The sequence below is a fragment of the Rousettus aegyptiacus genome, unplaced genomic scaffold, assembly GCF_014176215.1.
Source record: "Rousettus aegyptiacus isolate mRouAeg1 unplaced genomic scaffold, mRouAeg1.p scaffold_m13_p_13, whole genome shotgun sequence".
In the NCBI taxonomy this organism is placed as follows: Eukaryota; Metazoa; Chordata; class Mammalia; order Chiroptera; family Pteropodidae; genus Rousettus; species Rousettus aegyptiacus.
The window spans coordinates 5975627-5996144 of NW_023416288.1; the positions used below are offsets into that span (position 1 = coordinate 5975627).

Here is a 20518-nt window from a genome sequence, read left to right on the forward strand (position 1 = left end):
CTCCTCAAATCAAAGGGCTTAAAGTTCAGTTGGAAAGACTTATAACAAATGATTAAATTAGAATTTGATACAGTCAATAAAACTTTCTTCTCACTTTTCTTTCCTCATTTCTTGTCTTCCAGAAATACTTACTGCTCACTGTTTTTAAATATTTTTTTCACTTTTATTTTTTGACACCCTTCTTTTCTCCAACCCACTACCTCTCCCACTGCCACCCACCAGCAATCACCAATCTGTTCTCTGTGTCTATGAGATTGTGGGTTCTTGTTTTAGTTGTTTGTTTTCTTTTATTTTAGATTCCACATATAAGAGAGATTACGTGATATTTGTCTTTCTCTGTCTGATTTACTTCACTGCCCTTGAGAGCAACCCATGTTGTTGCAAATGGCAGGGGTTTGCTCTTTTTTTATGGCTGAATAATATTCCATTATATGCATATGTACCACAATTTATCTATTTTTCCATCAATGGAAATTTGTTTCTATATTTTGGCTATTGTCAATAATGCTGCAATGAATATGGGGGTGTAAATATCTTTTTATGTTAGTGTTTTCATTTTCTTCGGATAAATAACCAGAAGTGAAATTATGGAACCATGTGGTAGTTCTATTTTTATTTTTTTCGAGGAACCTTATGCTATTTTCCATAAATGCTACACCAATTTACATATCCACCAGCAGTGCACAAGGATTACCTTTTCTCCACATTCTGGCCAGCTCTTATTTGTTGTCTTTTTTGATAATAGGTATTCCAGGAGATGTCAGGTGATATCTCATTGTAGTTCAGATTTATATTTCTCTGATTATTAATGGTTTGAGAATCTTTTTATGTACCTGTTGCCCATCTGTATATTTTCTTCAGAAAGATGCTTATTCAGAGCTTCTGTCCATTTTTTAATCAGATTTTTTGTTTTTGCTATTCAGTTATATGAACTCTTTATGTATTTTGGATGTTAGCCCCTTACAGATATATGATTTACAAATATTCATCCATTAAGAAGGTTGCCTTTTCACTTTGTTGATGGTTTCCTTTGCCGTGCAAAAGCTTTTTAGTTTGATGTAGTCCCACTTATTTTTGTTTCCTGGTGTCATATCCATGACATTGTTGCTAAGATCAATATCATAAAGCTTTCCCCCATGTTTTCTTCTAATAGTATTACGGTTATAGGTCTTCTTTTTAAGTGTTTAATCTACTTTATGTTTAACCAAATAGCTGGGCATCCTATGGCCCAGTCAAGTTGGCACATAAAATTAACCATATCATCTAGTATTTTTTTTGACATTTTAATGTTTTAGTTATTTCAGTCCAAATATTTACCCATATGTCTATCCCCTTTAGAACAACCCTGCTAAGAAAGAGATCTTAGCCCATGTTTGGCAACTCTAGCAACTGTTTACCAGCACATTCAGTTTATTATTTCATTAGCCTGGCTATTAGAAAGCATTTTCTCATGTCAGGCCACAATCTTTGTCTCTTTATATAGTTTTTGTCTTAGTTCTACTCCTTAAGGTCATTCAGATCAAGTCTCCTTTCTCTATCACATGTAACTCATCAGTCATTTAAATATAGTGCTTATGTTTTCCTATAGCCCTCTTAGTATAGATCCAACACCAAGTTCATGGCAAATCCAAGACTAGCATTTGGACTTGCAATTCCTAGGCCTCAACTTTATGCTTGAATAAATAATTCTGGCTTTCTCTAGGCCATAGCGTTCTGTACCAATGCTTTGGTCCCTTGGAGCGCAACCCTTTGCTGACTATCCTCTGCATTTAAATACATTTTTAGAACTTGTTTTTGCTGCATACGAGGACAGATTCTGTTCTAGTGCTGTTTGTCAGAAAATGTGATGAGTACAGTGGTATTGTTCAGTTGACAGCAATGCGATAACTTACAGGTGCAGCCTGGGATGCAAACAACTCCATTAGATCATCACCCAGCTCTGAACATTGCAGTATTGTATTTCTACTTAATTCCTTCAAGCATGTTGCCAACAATTTTTATACTTGAAAGTAGATTGCTAGCACAAAAAAAATTGTAAATGACTGCTTTACAACTTGAATTTACCCTGCCTTACCAAGCTTGTCACAGTCCATTTTCTCTCTAGCAACATGACTGAACCTTCCCTCCAGTAGCCTCCCTTGATAATCCAAACACTAGCTTTTTGACCTGTTGTGCCAATATTTCCATGCTCATATTTAATTTATTTTGTGGTATTTGACAAAATATTCATCAATATTTTGTTATTTTGAGACAGTTGTGATATACTTTCAATCACTCTTTAGAATGAGTCTCTACACTCCTATATGATTTCCACTCACACTATGTTTTCTGAAAAATAGATGCCATAGGGATGTATATTGTTGACTAATAGAGGAGATATACAAAATTCAAATGAAACATGAAAAGCAAAAACACTTTTTTGAGTAACTGGATCCCTATGTTAGAGAAATACAAACAATTTTTTAAATAATATTTCTGAGTACAGTTCTGTAATGAAAAGTTATAGGAGTCAACCAAGAAGCAAGTGAGGTCTCAAATTGTATATAATAGAATTACATCAATGTTAATTGCAAGCATATCTAAAAATAGAAAATAATAAGCAACAAGAATACAGGGAATGTGATTAACTGAGATGAGAATATTAACAGAATGGTTTAGAAATAAAAATTATAACTTAAAAAATAAAATACAAAAAAGTAAGTAAAAACAAGGTATATCTCTTCTTTTGTTAGTTCAATATCTTGATATACTCATAGATAAATACTTTTATTCCCTCCAAAATCTTCTTAATTACTACTAAGGAGGCCTACTTAGAAAAAAGGATGAGAATTTGAAGATTAAAATAATAATAAAAGAGGAAAAGTTATATTTTCTAAAATACAGAGATGTAATATAATTTATAAATGATGAAGTTAAAATAGCAAATGAAACGATATATTCTTTCAGACAAATATTAAGTGTGTAGGACTCATTTGCCAAGAGGTTGGATTCTAATATACCTTGGGTTTATTGAATGCTGTGAAGAATCAGAGTGAATTACATCAGTTTTTGAGCACATACCATACCAATCAAACAAATTTTGTTTGAACAAAACACAGTGTTGCTTTTTATACAGGAGAAAAAAGTAATTTTAATGAAATTTCCAGTGCATTGAACAACAAGCCATTGCCTTGTGGTAACATATGGGTAAAACATGTATTTAAATGTGAGAGCCAGAACCAAGAAATAAGACCAATTAAAGTATGAAATACAACATATCCCAACAGGAGAAGATTTTAGGATATAAAGTAGAACTCTAGTAGAAAATCCACATAGGACTCTCAACTTTAAGGAGAAAGCAAAGGATAAACAAAGCAAGACTAAAGAAAGCAAATAATGTTGGTGAGTAAGTTTTAGAGGAAACAAAACACTTCAAAGGTAAGTAAAAATAAAATCTAACTTGTAAGAGAATGAAAATGCAACAGAAGCTAAATGGTAAAAAGAAAACAAGCAAATAAGAAGAGCACTTAAATGAAGGTTAGTTCAAGGTCAGGACCATGAACATGAAGGAAAAATGTTCTGATATAATGGGGCAAGAAAGCTTTCCAGTGTAAAATATTTTTAACTTCTGACTAATATGTTTTGTTTCTAAGATGAGTATATATAACACTCTCTTAATTTGGACTTTCATGAAAATAAGTCAATATGACTATTTATTATTTCCTCCCCAATTGTAAACATAGGTTTTGAGAAAGTGGCCTGTCATTATTCTTAAGATCCCTGGAGAATAGGTGAGTGTCTAAGAAATTGAAAACAACAACAACAACAACAACAACATGCTATTTTGCTAAGATTAAATAAAGAATGAATAGCTTGTAAATTTTCATTTTATTAATACATTAATTTTAACAATTTGGTAATATACCGATAGTTTTATAGATCTATTTTAAATCTAGCGCATTAAATAGTTACTTTGCAAATACACAAAGTACAGGATTTCTGACTAAAATAAAATGACAAACATTATTGGGGCCAAAGAATATGTAACTTTTAACTCCATTATAATTTGAAACTATCTTGGCATTTTTCTTAAGTATATTTAAATGCTTAGATGTTTTGAGCATATAAGAACATCAGGCCTATTTGCATTTATAGAACACATTTATAAATTAATTATGGAGACAATTTACTCAACCATTACTTTGAATATAGACAGAAGATAGTTAAAATATTTCATACCAAGAGATATATCTCATTTGCTTGGCATTTTCAAGGCATGTGATATTTTATTTAGGTGAATATTCTAGGCTTTCCTCTTTGGAAGTACAAACTTTTAAATTTGAATCACCTTTGAAGGAAATGTATCTCAAATATTACTTTTCTGCATATAACTTAACCTTTTCTGGATAGCTCAGGGTCATTATTAGGAAAATCGATAGTTGTGCTGGATTGCAATACTCTGCTGTCCTCTGGAGAATGATGAGTGCTCCCACTGTAATAAATGACCCTAGATGACTCTGTATTTCTTCTGTATACTTTTTGTACTTTCTCCTTGTCCTCAATCACTATCCGGCTGTCAGTGTGCCTGACCCCAGGAATCCCCATTCTCACCCCTCCTTCCCTTACTTAAACCATTATACACATCCTTTTCTAATTTGCTGCTACATTTTACTTTAAAAGAGATTTATTAAATTGAGGATAGGAGAGGAAGGAGGAGAGTAGTTTAAGTAACCAAACCTGCAAATACTGAGACCTACAAATACTAAAACTACAAATATCTGAAAATGAGTATTCCTGGACATCTTTGAAGGTAGAAATAAATAGGAACTGCCATTCTTGCACTGGGTTATAATTTATTCCAAGTAGAATGCTTGCTTCATTTCCAGGGAAACCAGATAGCTGTATCAAAAGATTTTTTCTCTGAAGGTTTTATGCAAACAATTTACTCTCACCTTCGGAGAGTGGGAGCAGAAATTGGAAGTGTCTAATTCTCATGGAAATGATCCTGTGAGACTGATCTGGAGAAACCGTATAGATCTTATGGGCAAGCCCGAAGGGAATAGCACCCTCAAATATGAGGTCACAGTGTCAAAGGGCGGCTTTCTCCTTGCTGTAATTACTTCAGATATGGCATAGAAAGAAAGAAAACTCATTGAAAAATTTTAAAACAAGTCCTTTCCTTTTAATTACTGATCATCGTATGGTTCATTCCAGTTTGAGCTTCCTATATATTATTTAAAACTTTGCTTATTGACTCTTCATATTGTATTAAGTATCTGGGTTACCATCAGTATTCAAATTAAAAATATGAGTATTATTTTAAACACTAGTACTGAGTGAAAGGAAACAAACTTTCACATAAGAAAATTTAAAGCCATCTTAATGGGAAAAGAAAAAAGAAAGGTGAGAAAGGAGTAGAAATCTTATTAGCAGTGTATAATTAATACTCAAATAAAACTTTATTTCCATTTCATTTCCATTAATTCTCTTAAGAATGAAAGAATAATAAACAAACTCATGTACCCTTATACTTTATTGAAGACCAGCAGAAAATGTTAGTGAAATACTGAATAAATTCCAAGCATTGCATGTCCACATTAATTAGAACGTCTTTACATTTCTTTAGTAAGAGCACACACACACATTAGTTCCTTCGTTTTAAAATAACTTTCTGAATTTCCATATTTTCCAATATATCTCAGGACCTTTCTATCTCTCCTATAGGTTTGGTCTCATCACTTCTATTCTCCAACTCTCCTCTGACTTTCTATACTGGAGGTAGAGGAACCAAGAGACTCTCTGTAACACTTTTGAAAAAAAAGTTAAAAGAGCGTGAACAAAAACAGGGGTTATAGGAAAAAAATAATTATCATTAGTCCAAGAAGTATTTAGGTGGTATAATCAATAGAACTTGATGAGGAGGGAGGTAAATTGGAGAATACTGTTTCGTTGACCAGTCTACTGGATTTTGAGTTTGAGTGAGTTGACATACAATGAATTACTATAGTGAAAATTAGACTATGAGGATTGGCTATAGCAAGATAAGAACTATATTCTGGAGAGAGTGTTATAGCTTGTGAGGTACTGAGAGAGAAACTAGGGAAACTCAGAATAGGGACCATAAGGTTAATCAAGAGAATTAATATAAGAACAAAATTATTACAGTTATGATACGAGGTTAATCTTAGACAAGATTCTAAGGCCAAATTGATGTTGTAACTCCAAACTATCAACCTAGAGCATTTTGAATGTGTCCCAGGGTCTCAGGACAGGATGAACTTCTATGTGGGGATAAGGGGTTGAGAAAGGAAACTACTCATTCATTTCTTCACTCTCTGATAGTCATCGAGTGCTTCCTAGTTGTCAGAGACCATTTTAAGCTCAAGATTTAACAGTGATCCAAATAAATTATCTAACTTCTTGAAGTTTACATTTGAGTGGGTGGATTTTGACAATAACCAAATAAACAAAGACATAGACTGTGTTTTCAGTTATAATAAATAAAGAAAAATCACTCAGAGGAAGGGGATGGAGACTGTTAGCAGGTACAATTTTGGATAAGGTTGTCAGGTAAAGGTTCCCTGAAGACTCTTAGATTAATATCTCAAAGTGAGAAAAAATAAACTTAGTTATTTGAAAGATAAGTAATCTAGAGAAATTAAATAATAAATTCAAGATCCTAGGTGGGTATGACTGTGCTTGATCTGCTCAAGGAACATAAAAGAGGAAAATTAATTAAACCATAAATATCACAGTTTTGGAACCCTAGGCTTTACCTAATACTATCATGGATCGTAAAACAGTTGAAGTGAGCCCTATGCCCATGAATATTGGCTTTGTTTTAATAATATACTCCAAAAAAGTTGTTCCTGTTCCTTTAAGGTACAACTGAATGAAAACACAAAACTAACAAAAAACTGGTTAATGTTGTACTTTTGGTAATAAAAAACAAGTCATTCATTTCCTTGACTTTAGTCTTTAAGTTATAATTTATATGCTAATATAAAATTAGTTAATTGATTGGTTAATTTCTTCTAGTCTCTTTTGGGAGAAACAAGTTGCTGAGAAATAGGCATTTGCATTACAAAAGTCCCAAACCAAAAGATAATTTTGTCATGTTTAATGCACAATAACACTTCTAGTTTAAGTGCCATACACAGGAGCAATGCAGCATGTAAAAACATATACTCTTTGTCAATGGCTCTGAACACAAATTGAATCACTTACCAAAAAAAATGGCATTATAAGATCTCAAAGGGATGTAAAACTTCACTAAATGTGTTTTTTCTTCTACCGATAAAATAAACATTTTGTGTTTTACGTGCAAATGTCTTGTGTCCTTAAAATGAACACCTGAATGCATGGCTTAGAATCTTCCACAGTAGGAATATTACCAAAAGGAAAAAAAGAAGCAAGTATAAAAAAAGAAATATTTTGATCTGGATATGAAATAACAGCTGGACCCATTTAACTGCAAACTCCAAGAATCTACTGTTGTTATGGAGGTTGTTACTTACACAGTAAAATTTCATTCTTGTAATAGGTATAAGGGAAAGGGAAAAAAAGAAATTTTATTTCATTTTGGCTTCTTGAAATAATAACAATCTTAACATCACTATAAGCATTAATCTGCCCTTCAGGAGATATTATATATAATTCAGTGGGTAGAAACCTGGACTGATAGAAAAACGTTTTTTCTCAAGACTATTTGTAGTCCAAATAATTATTTTTCTTTGAATCAAGGATCTCTTTGTCATCCAGTGCTATCGTGATTGAGAGCAAAGATTCAAAATTTCAATAATGTTTCAAGATCATGCTTTTAAAAAGCTGATGTTGATTTTAGTTATAAAAATAAAATAAATTTATGTAGAATTTGTTGTATCTCTCCTCTCATCACAGGCTTGCTTGGCTTATTTTCCTAGAAAATTATTTGTACTTAATACATAAATTTTTATAGAAATGTATGTGCTCTATCAGGAAAGACAGCACTTTTTTTATGTACAGATATGAGGAAACTTGACTTTCATAGTCCTTGTAATAAAATTGTTTAAGAAACTAGATGTGCTATTTGTAATAGGCTCAACTCCATATGTATTAGAATCCATGATTAAGAGAAACCACAGCTTTAAGGTGAAGGTGAGTGCCATACTTTCACTATATTCTGTTAGATGACCAAATAACTTGCTGGTCTTGATCTGGTCCTTTTAAAAGTTGGGACAATATTACAATTGAGCTTATATCCATTTCAAGAAAACATTTCACTTTACGGTCAGTAGCCACTTCAATAGATAGAAATATTTATTCATTTCAATTTAAAAAACACAACAGCAAATTATGGTAGTGGACATAACAAGAGAACTGCTCTGAAGCATGGTTGTGGATGATCTCAGTAAATGAATTAAGAGTCCAGGCACAATTCAGGGGACATAAGGTTAGTTAATGACAACATTCTGAACATAGGTTGAGGCAGACAACTGTTGCGAGTGGTCAATAAAACTATGAATGGAACATTCCAGACAACTGGAAGAAATTGGTTCAGCAGGGTTCACTGATTTATAGCCCCGTGTAATTCAGCACATGGAACAGTTCCCAAAGACACTACTTCTTTCCAAGTAGAGTACTAAACCTTTAGATAACCAGACCTACTCATTTAATTCTACCTCTTGGTGTCCCATTTATACCTGCATGTGACCTTAATCCCAAAGGAATTATCTTCCTTCATCCAAAAAGCTCTGTAGTCTGTGCTTCACATGATGCCTATATCCGCAGTCCTGATAAGAAGGTTCATATTACCTGAAGTTATGACAGGTTTGCCACTGGACCTTGCTGTATTAACTTAATTTTTAACTTGAATGACTAGGAAAAAGTGAGAAAGAGATCATCCAGGTTATGGAAAAGAGTCACTTTACCAACAACTGGTGGTCCTTCAGAGCCAAGTGCTCTAGGCCATTTATATGGAAGGGCGTTCAGCAGTTATAGTACGGAAAGCTGAAATGAGGTGCTCAGACTGTGGGGGTTGTTGATGCAGAAAAGGGCTTTAAAAATCTGCTAAAATTCTGCCTATGGCCATGTGGCATAACTATAGACGGTAACTCAAGCACAGTCAGGCCTTCTTTGAAGACTCTGGTAAGAAACAGAACTGCTCTTTTGGGGCAAGGACTTCAACTTAATTTTTAAGTGGGAGAACTATTCAGGACAACCCTTGTTTCTGATCAAAGGATAAATTCCATTTCAGCTACATCTGTTCATTAAGATTAAAATTAGAATTATTTGCAATACAACTAAAATGTATACATATGAGAAAATGCTTAAAAGAATATATTCTTCTTCATAACTACTTTGCAGGTGGATGTTTCCTGTTTTGAACCTGAGTGGTAAGGGGTGACACACAAAAATAGTATAAGAATAGTTTTCTCAATGATGAGCAGCTTAACCAGATATTTTATAGAAGACTTCTTTGATTTTTGCTAATAAAAAATGACCGAGTTCTCAGTCTTGACAAGAAATGCTCCAAGTTGCATTCGTAGGCAAGAAGAGGGGCTATCTCCCTACCTCCAGTTACGTTGGTAGTCCTTCTGTTTGGGTTTGTGGAATGATATCAGTCTTAAGAACTCCACATGCCTAACAGGTCTGTAATCTTGATGATTAGAGTAACTCAATACCTTCTTTATTTCTTTAGTGGATTTACAGATTTAGAGATAAATTTTCTAGTATGGCTGAGGGCTCTAAAGAGTACTGAGAAGTCATGAGAATATTCTAGCAGAGGAGAGAAGGGAGCAATGGCCCAAACATTGCAGAAGGGAGAACATAAAAAAAATGAGGTTTTATTTTTTTAAAAAAACCTATGAGATATTGATATTATGAAAGTGAGGTCTTTCTTTGTGTAGTCGATTGTTACTCTTTAAATTTTGAAAGTATCAACAGCAAAAAAGGCATTCCCTAGGTTTCCTTAACAAATGGTTAGCCCTGAGTTAGCTCATGAGCAATCCTGAAGAAATAGCAGTGATTTTTATTAGAATGCCAATTCCATTGGTTTCTTAGATGTAGTTGTAGAAAAATGTGAAGATCCTGAGATTTGATAATGCACCCTAGATGGTTGACCAAATAGTTATGTGGCCTGAAAAAAGAGCTTCTTATTTGCCCAAGAACACAGTGTGTTTTTGTAAATAATGGTATTGATTCTCAATAGTTACATATGTAAATTAGCCTTATTAGTCAATAATCAGCTTTATGCATGCTGGGATGATTAACAAGTTGGCACTAAACTTAGCAAACTAAACCCTCAACTAAGAAGATTCAAACAACCCACTCTGGGTCACAAAACTTGGTTATGTATGTCTGGTTTCAGAATATTTCCCTAAAAATTCAACTGGAACTTAAAATTTAAGCAAGCCTATATTTTCAAATATTGATACTAAATTTCGTGACATCTAGTTAATCATGCAAATACTAGAAATTTAACATAAACATTTGGTTTAATTTTTTCACTTTCTTTAGAATTAACACAGTCTATTTTTAAAAACAAAGAAAAGGTCATATTGAAATGTTACTGTTTGGTTAGTCAGGTTCTTTGCTACATGAATATGATATTTAAATTAACTACAATACATTATTATAAGGCAGACACAAAAATTAATGAATGCTACTGCATAATGTCACTAAATATGATGAATACCACTAAATAAAGCCCATAGAAAAATATACTATAAAATTTGTTTGCTTACTTGACTTCTTTCATACAATTATTTTCAATGATTTATACAGATTTATACATTATTTTTCATATATAATTTAAGGCAGCTTATATGACTAACACAGTTTCTCCAAAATATTTTCAATCAACCTCTACTATCATTCACTTTTGACAATATGAAGAAGAAACATGACTCATGTATAAAACCAATTTCTTTTCCTGGGCATTTTTGCCTATTTCCTGTAAGTGTGGCAATAACAACTAAATGTCTCAGCTATAACTTAGGCATAGATCTCAGCCTAAATTGCCTTAGATGTGAGAAGTGAAAGAAGAAATTTTAATACTTCTAACAACTTAAAAATACTGAATTCTTAAGTAACTATAGTTCACTAGCCATCTACAAGTAAATAAAAGAGGAAGTAGAGGGCCAAACTGTTAAGAAACCCAGTTTATTTGTTGATGGTAGACCTAAGATATTTGATGGGTGAAGCAGCAATGTATATGTTATGAGTTTCATTTTTAATATGACACACTATTAATTGCAATTCAGTAAAACTAGCTTCATGTTTGGACTTAATAAAAATACATATAAAGATGAAACAAAATTATTACTTTTTATGTTTTTTGTTATAATATTTTAAAGTCTTATTATACATCCACAAATATATAATTTCATTAGACAAAAACTACATACATGTAGATGTTACTTAAACATATAAATGCAGTATTATCAACATGTTACTTATTTGTATTTTTCAATGCTATCATTCCCCTTTTACAAGTAAGACTACTGAGGTTCAGAGATACTAAATGGGTTACTTAGCATTTATATCGGGTAGGTAATATGGCAGATTGTGGCTCAAGTTACAGGTACTCTTTCCATGGAAACCTACTGCCCAGATTCAAGGTTTTGTTCAGGTTTGACTTGAGTACACAAGGATATTTGCTCTCAAACCAAAAACGGTAACACGTTGATAATCTGGTAACCTGATTTCAATTGAAGAAGAAAAATGTGATGCAACAAAAAATATATTTAGCAGAGAGTTGTGCTTACCTTCATAAGTCCCACTTTCAAGGAGAGCACCACTTTTCTCTAATTCCATAAAATCTTCAACGGTGATAAAAATATAGTCCACTCCAGGGACCTCACCCTCCTTATGTGGCCTTGTGGTGCCTGAATAAGAAAAATAAAAAACAAAAGAAAGATTTTAAGCGATCCATTGTTGAACTTTAGAAATGCCTCCATACTTTTGAATATTCAGTTATACTTGATTGTACAACCTGCTACTTAGAAGTTTGCATTTGTCTTTCTGTTTGCTTGTTAACAGAAAAGGGCAAGGATTAGAGATTAAAGTAAATATACAAAGCATTTTCTTCATCTAGCTTATAAAGAGTTCATGGCCTTGGAATGTGGCTGCATAGGTTTTTCAGTGAAAAATACAGACCATTGTGCCCTTTTTGAAGAGGTGGTTTGAATATTGGGTCAAGAGCCAACTAGCTCAGGAATTTACATATCTCTTTTCTGTGAATGGACCTCTATTGTTCTGTAGACTGCTTTGCTATGACAAAAAATATGATAAAAAATTAAAATGTTAGCAAAATGTCAATTTATTTGTATATTTTCATGATCTGCTCCTTTAGGGGTGGAACTGTTTGTTTTCATTTGTTAATTTTTCACCAAATAAGAACTTATATTTAATTTAAAGGATCACAAAATTATTACTAATACTTAAAATTCAATAATTGAATAATAATTAAAATTGCATAATAATTATAATTGAGTAGTATTATAATGTTCATAACATATTTACTTTCCTCTCTCCCTCCCTCACTTCCTCCCTCCCTCCTGCTTTCCTTTCTTCCTTCCTTCCCTAATCATTGCCTTTAATTCTGACTGACTAGTGAGCTAACTCACTCTCAGAGGTTACTTCGTGGTTCCACTACTCTTGTTTCCTGTATCACCTCTAGAGTGACTAGAGCTTCCGTGGCCAGGGTCACAGGAATTCCAGCCAGTTGCTCAGCACAGTGCTACTGGAAAACTCAGGCTTCCAGACCTATTGTCCAGTTCGTGAGGCAAGAATTAAAATAGGGACATATTAAAGTCTGTGGGTTCGTTTACTGGTACACTTTCTCCCCTGAACTTTCCCAAAGCTCCTTCTTTTCTTTTTCTATGCCACCTACATAAGACATTTTGCATGATCAGATTGGAATTTACATAATACATACATGCAAATAGTATGCAGAAATATACAGAAGGCAAATATATAATCGAAATAGTACACACTGGCAGTCCTCTTCATATTTAAAATCTCCTCCATATTCTCTATATATTAAACAAAAAGTATTTCAAACCCTTAAATTTTATTTTCACCCTCCAAAATCTTTATTAACTAGGCCATGAAAATAGCCAGTTAGTTCTCCTGTTGGCCTATTAAGATCAAATCTGAACTGCAATGAGAAGCATAAACACATATTAGAATATATAATGTGTTAGAGAAATTGATTTCTGGTAAAATATAATTTCCATTGAAAATGTTTTTTTAAGATTTGAAGGCATTATTTCCTAAAATTAAATTTCATAACCCCTCTTGCAAAACAATCTTTTAAAAATAATCATGTATAATGACTTTCCCTTGAATTTGTTATTTTATTTTGTTTAACTGAGTCATTTTGTAATATTTCCTACAGCTTTTATGCTGTAAAATATAAACCTCCCACACTGAGTATGCATAATGTTGTCAAATTAATGTTTCTATGAGAACTTTAACTTTTAATATCCTGACTTTTATGTGCTTAACCCTTGTGAATTAAAAGCACATTATCGTGGTTTTTGGCAATCATTTTGCTTTTCTGTTTATTTAGAACACACTCTAATCATTAAGAAAAATCATATAACAAAGTTTCAATTTTCCTTCTTAATTTATCTGCATATTTCAGAAGCTACATGCTTTGATTAACTACTTGCAGTGCGGTAATACACATGAGCATGTGCCACAGCCTTGAGAGTAACTTCCAAGGCGACCATATTGACTCGAGTTACTTGCCTATACCAGATTTTGGTGACTGCATTTGTGATTGTGCTCTCTTTAGGAGGACCATCAGTACTTTGTTTCACTGAATGGTTTTCCATCTCTACCTTTTACCTCAGGCCAAAGTGATGGAACTCATGCATAAGAGATGCAGACTTCCAATGGCTGCTTCAATGTCACTTGCTGCTGTTGATATGCTTGATGCTGGCTGCCTATTTGGACTGGGGGCTCACCTACTTCATTGTTGTTCGAAGATGTTCTACACTGCAATCTCAAATGCTGCAATTACTATCTTTAACATCAATATCCCATACTCTTTTCTCAATCTGTTCTTTCTAATTATAACCTCCAGTCTCGATCTCTCTTAATTTCCTTATTGTTCCTCCAATTTGGCTTCATTTGCTTCTCTAATACTAAGGGACTGGAAACAACCTAGAATCTCTTCTTTCTTTACGTTCATCTTTACCATTTCCAGATTCATAATAAGCCCTCCAGTTCACTATTGGCTATTTCATTCATAGACTGCAGTTGCTGCAGAAAACCATGAACTTTCACTAAAAAAGTACCCTATAAATTCAGATTATCTAATGTCAATTTGACTCAACTAATACTTGGCAATACTTTTATATTAGTCTTCCCTTTTTGTCACAATCCCACCATTTTCTGATATTCAACTGTTTTGACTTTCAGCAAAAAATATTAGCTCATCCTCTTTTTGGTACAGTAAGATATAATTTGAAGTCAAATTCCCTAATATATCTTATATCTGTATCATCATTACCATTAGTTGAAATCATCCATCCATGTTGCTAAGACAAATAATACCTTTTCCTCTGCCTATCATTACCACCTTCACCCACACACACATTTCCCTTTATCCAGAGGCAAACACTTTCAGCTCTTTAAATTAATATTTTGATTTACTTCCATATTTTAATTAATTTATTTATGATGTATTTTGTTTTTTATTTTAGTCATCACTTTTTAATTTATTGGTAAAGAAAATGAGGATTTAGCTTTTATTTTTTTTTTGCCCACACTTCTCTATATCACTTCCTCTTTCTCTCCTAATCACACTCTCCTAATAGAAATAATATGTTTAGATTACTATTTAATGTTTATAATAATAATACTATGTAAGTCTATTCCCAGCTGAACTTATAGTGTACTGACTCATTTTGCTTTCTTTCATAACTTTTCATTTACTGTAGATTTAATGTTTTCATTTCCAATTTTCCATGTATTAACTGATAATTAATTAACTCTCTCTTTACTGGATAAATATCCTCTCAAAATATACAAGTATATTCAATATTTCATTGTGTTTATCCTATTGAAGAAATATCTCTTGGAGCCTTCTGACTTGCTCCAATCTAGACTACATTGGCCTACCACACAGCTGTCATCCTGAGGTCACTTTTTGCCATCATCCTCAGGATTCACTTTACCTGTTCCCTGTATTTTATCCCCTCTCTCCCTGATGTCTTTTTTTATGGTCTAGTTCCTCATTTTGGCCGAGCACATCTGTCAGAAACTTCCTATTGATGGTTGCATGGGAGTTACATTTTTGAGACTGTGTGTCTGAATATTTCTTTATTCCACCCTCACAAGTAGCAAATTGGACTCAGAATTTTAGGAAAATAGAATGAATGAAAACATATTTTCTTCATCCTGCTCCTCTGTTTATATATATATTTTTAATATCACCACCATTCTTCTAGTCATGCATGCTTTCAAACATTCCTTCAGAGTCATGTTCGAGAGCCCCCTCATTCTTTTATTCAATCTCCAAATATTTGGCAAATTCTTTGACCATGCAATGGCTGTCACTGGTGTGCCTGCCTGCCCCTCTTAGTTTAGCCCTGATTAACCGTGGTAAAGCAGGAGGTTAATCACATACCCTCTCCACAGAGCTTATCTACCCAATCTCTAGTGAAGAGACTTGGCTGAAAAAGTTGAGAAAAAAATACCGAGAGTTAAAAATAGTCAGAAAAAGCTCCTATTCTATTATTGATAATAAAAACAACTCATATTACATGAGTTGTAGAGTCTCTTTAGATAAACTAATCTTTATGAAACATGTGAGAGGACATAAATAATAATTTTCTGCTTAAGAAATATCTTTCTTTCTTGACTGTCATGTATCACCCTCCTTTCCTTTTCACCTAAATTATTCACCACTAGAGTTATTCTTTGGTTTAGACAAAACAAAAACTATCTTTAAAATGTATGCTATAGTAGATAAGAATGTGAGCCATGAAATCAAACAACTTGAGTTGTTGGAGCTCTGCTATTTACTATTAGCATTACCTTGAGTATGGTCCTTCACCTCTATAAACTCTAGTTTACTTATCTATAAAATGGAGATAATACTAGTAGAATCTTTATGTGGTTGATATGAAGAACAAATGAGATAACCTATATATGGTAGTAAAGACTTGAAAAGGATTATTGTCTGGAAGAACATAAATGACATTATGAATAGTTTTTTTCTCCCCATGAATTCTTGTCACCATATTGAGCACTTACTATGTGCCAAGCACTATTCAAGAGATTTAAGATATATCTTTGGATAATATAGAATAAGATCCTTTCTCTCATGGAACATGTAGTCTAAGAAGGAAAAACAAAATAAACTTAAAAGCATAATTACAAAATAAATTACAAAGTATGCTGCAAAGAGTGAAATCTTATTAAATGGCCATAAATAAAATCATTAGCACCTATGAACTATTTTGTGGGTCAAGTACTTAGGTTATTAACTGTTAACTTAGATGATACAGAGTAAAGGTTTGAAGAAAAGAGAGACTGCAAACGACCTGAAGGGAGGCAGAGTTCTATAACACTCATGTGCTGTAAGATTCCCAGGGTGAAAGACAGTTTGGCTAGACACTTCTGAGAAGCAACAGGAGCTCTACAAAGTGCCTGTTTATATTTTAAAGAATTGCTAAATTTCTAAAGAGAAACATCACTTATTTTACATACTGCTTATTCTAGCTTTGGTCAATTAGCTTTCACACTAGTGCAAAATGAAGGCATTTTTGAACTTCCAAGTATATTTCCATAGAACTGGTAATTATGATAGTGCATGGTAGGTTCTGATGATCAATTTATGTGTGCGTGCGTGCGCGCACGCACACACACACACACACACCCTTTCATTTTTAAAGGAAGAAAGTAGAAGTGTAGTATAGCAGAAAGGTTCTTAGAATTAAAATTCAGGATATCCGTATTGCCTTTTGTTTTAACACTTTAGATATGTGGTCCTGGATTAAAACATCATTTAGTTGATTACCAGTTTTCTTTATCATGAAATGAAGTAAATAATACATATATGAAATGATATTATGAAAGTAAAAGCATGAACACTGTGGCTTTATCTTCTACTGCTTCATTCTTCTTTAGTAATATTAATAGTACTACTAAAAATAATACAATTCTAACAAACATTGTTGATGGTATCTTATTTTTATAATCTATTCTAATCAAAGTATTAAATGAATTAATTTAGGCTAACAATTATTAAAAGATAAATTTCTTATGCCCAAAGACATAAAGAAATATAAAGTTGAGATATAAATCCATTTCTTTTGCTTACATACTAAAATGTGGGAAACAATGGCTTATACTTTTGAGGGTCCTTTTGTATTTTGTTAGACAGATACTTATAACCAGGAGAGCTTATGGACTAAGTTGCAAAAAGGTTTCAACGTTTGCTGAATCATATGAAAAGTGTGAAAATGCTCACACAACCTGATTATTAGGTTGTTTCATTTTATCTACATTTTATCTATCTTTAAGAATTAAAGTCAGAAAGCATGATTTGAGATCTATGTGTCCCTGAAGAAAATATATTAGTTTGTGTTAAGTTAATTGGCACTAGAAAGAAAAACTAATTGGCTGAAGGAGAAAGTTATTGGTGATCTATGAACATCCCTTTGGAAAGAAATATAAGTCTAAAATTAAGAAAATAATCTGAAATGTAATGAAGTGTTACATAACAGTAATATGTCACTAAAGGTAATATCTAGACTGAAAAAAATAGTTCAGCCAAATTTCCTGAAGTAGTTACTTACTTCTGTTTTATGTTGAAATAATTATAGTTACTTTCCCAATTCAAAAGATTATGAATAGAGAGATGACAGTGAAGTAAGACTCAACAGTAATAACAGATAATCACCCAGCATTAGGAATAGGGTGGAAGTTAGGGAGAATAAAAGAGGAAATATAGATGATTCATTATATAACTAAAGTTGGAGATCACTTTCTTTTATTGTTATTCTGTATTTGGTTGGGACCTTCCAAAGTGGTATTTAGAAAAGTTCAATAAATTTTATTATCCGAATTATGGTTTATATATTTCAATCTTTATTATGTCTTCTGGACTACTTTTCCAAACAAAAACTAAATAGAACATAAATAGAAGACATATTACTAAATTGAGTTTTTGCTTTATCATTTCATTTATTTAAAAAAAAACTTATTTAATAATTGCTAAATTAGGTAGTGCATGAATAAAACCTCCTTCATGAGTTAATAAAAGCATACAGTTCTTCTCTTCAAAAGATATGTCTGAAGAAAATGAATTTGCCCCCAAATGGTTAGCTTATTATTGATAGTGAAAGAACATGAAGGCCGCTTGTCATTTTGTTACCATGACAACTGAGAGTACCAATGGAATTTTTTATTCTACTTTTTAAATGAAGGAACATTAACTTTTTTTTGCTTTAAGAAGAAAAAGGTATGACACGTTTGTGGTAAATGTAATTCTAAAGCACGTTCACCTCAATCATCTAGTATTTCTTCATTTTTGTAAAATGCTTTAAATAGAGTCATTGACTTACAGGAAAGTATTACTACCTAGATGATGGTCAGTTCAGTCATCTATTGTGATCTATGTTGAGGTACTGAAAGTTCTACAGAACTCACTGCATTGCAGGTACTCAATACATATTTGCTAAAGTAAATTGATTGTTAATTAATGTGTTCTAAGCAGATGGGTCACTGTGTGAAAATCTGAGAAACGTAATTGTTTTCTTATGCACATTTATGAATGTATTTTCTTTTTATTCCTGATGTTACACAACTATAAGCTGGAGAAAATAAATCTTGACAGCTTTGTGACTTCCTCTGGATTTGACCTTTAATTAACTTACACTTAGATTCCTGAAGACACCTCTTTAGTTTATCACTTACTCATTAGCAAGTGTGATCATCATTAGATTTGTATTGTGCTTCAAATAAAAACAGTCAGGAGATACCTTGGTCAATGATTCTAAGCGAGCTCTACATATTAGCCTAGGCTTTGGGTTTTATTACATTCATTTTCAATCATATAAAATCCAGAAGTATAATTTTATACATAGAACTAAAGTAAGCAAAAACAAATAATTTAGTTTGTGTCACTGAATCTGATACAGCAATGTGAGCTTTATAGATTTTATATCACCTGATAGGGTGGATTGGGTTAAGGTCAAAAAGTAAAATCTGAAATCTGATTCAATTAATTACCTATTAGGTATAAGTGTTATTTACTGCCTCAATAAAACATTATATAAGTGAAGATGGCAAAGTAGGGAAACTCTGTCTCCTCCAATGAACACATTAAAATTAAAACTAAATTATAGATTAATCGACCTGGAGCAGCATCTGAAAACTAGCTGAACATAACCCTTATAACTAAGAATATAAAGAAGAGGCTACATTTAGACTGGTAGGAGGGGCAGAGACACAAAATGATCTGACCCCCACTCCCACCTGTGGTGGTTGAGCATGGGGGAAAACTGGGGTAACAATACTTATATCAGACAAAATAGACTTTAAAACAAAGGTCTAAGGGAGAAGGAAGAACATTACATAATGATAAAGGGATCAATTCAACAAGAGGATATAATCCTAGTAAACATTTATACACCCCAAATAGGAGCACCTAAACATGTAAAACAAATATTGACTGACATAAAGGGAGAGATCTACAGAAATACAATCATAGTACAGGACTTTAACAACCTATTGACACCAATGAACAGAACTTTCAGACAGAAAATCAACAAGACAACAGTGCCTTTGATGACACACTAGATCAGATGGATTTAACTGATATTTTTAGAGCATTATACCCCAAAGAAGCAGACTACACATTCTTCTCACGTGCACATGGAACATTTTCCAGGCATCTTCTCTGATGACAATGGTTTGAAACTAGAATTCAATTATGAGGAAAAAAAACCAAAAATACACAAACTCATGGAGGTTATATAACACACTAGTAAACAATGAATGGGATAACAATGAGATCAAAAAAAAAATCAAAAAGTACCTTGAGACAAATGAAAATGAAACACAATGACTCCAAATTTATGGGACACAGCGAAAGCATTCTTAACAGGGAAATTCATAGCAAAGAGGCCTACCTCAAGCGACAAGAAATTCTTAAATGAACAATTTAATATTACATCTAAAGAAACCAGAGAAAGAACAGTAAACAAAGCCCAAAGTGAGTAGAAGGAAGAAAATAATAAATACAGAGAGGTAATAAATTTAATAAAGTCTAAAAAATATATAAAAGATCAATGAAACAAAGAGCTAATTCTTTGAAAAGGTAAAAAAAAAATTGATAAACTGGATCCCAAAAAATAAAATCAGAAATTATGGAGAAGTGACAACTGATTCCATAGAAAAACAAAGATTATAAGAAAATATTATAAGCAATTGTATGCCAACAAAGTAGATAATCTGGAAGAGATGGATACATTCCTAGCAACATACAATCTTCCAAGACTGAGTCATGAAGAAACAGAAAATCTGAACTGACTGA

General features: G+C 32.6%; 1 protein-coding gene across 7 annotated transcripts in view; it reads right to left on the reverse strand.

The window, feature by feature from the left end:
- MAGI2 (membrane associated guanylate kinase, WW and PDZ domain containing 2) overlaps positions 1 to 20518 on the reverse strand; it is a 1221159-nt gene that overhangs the window by 501323 nt on the left and 699318 nt on the right. For all 7 annotated transcript variants that reach the window (XM_036231069.1, XM_036231070.1, XM_036231071.1 and 4 more), the window contains one exon: positions 11727 to 11846. In XM_036231069.1, the coding sequence (XP_036086962.1) occupies positions 11727 to 11846 (120 nt within the window). The remainder of the gene's footprint in view (positions 1 to 11726; positions 11847 to 20518) is intronic.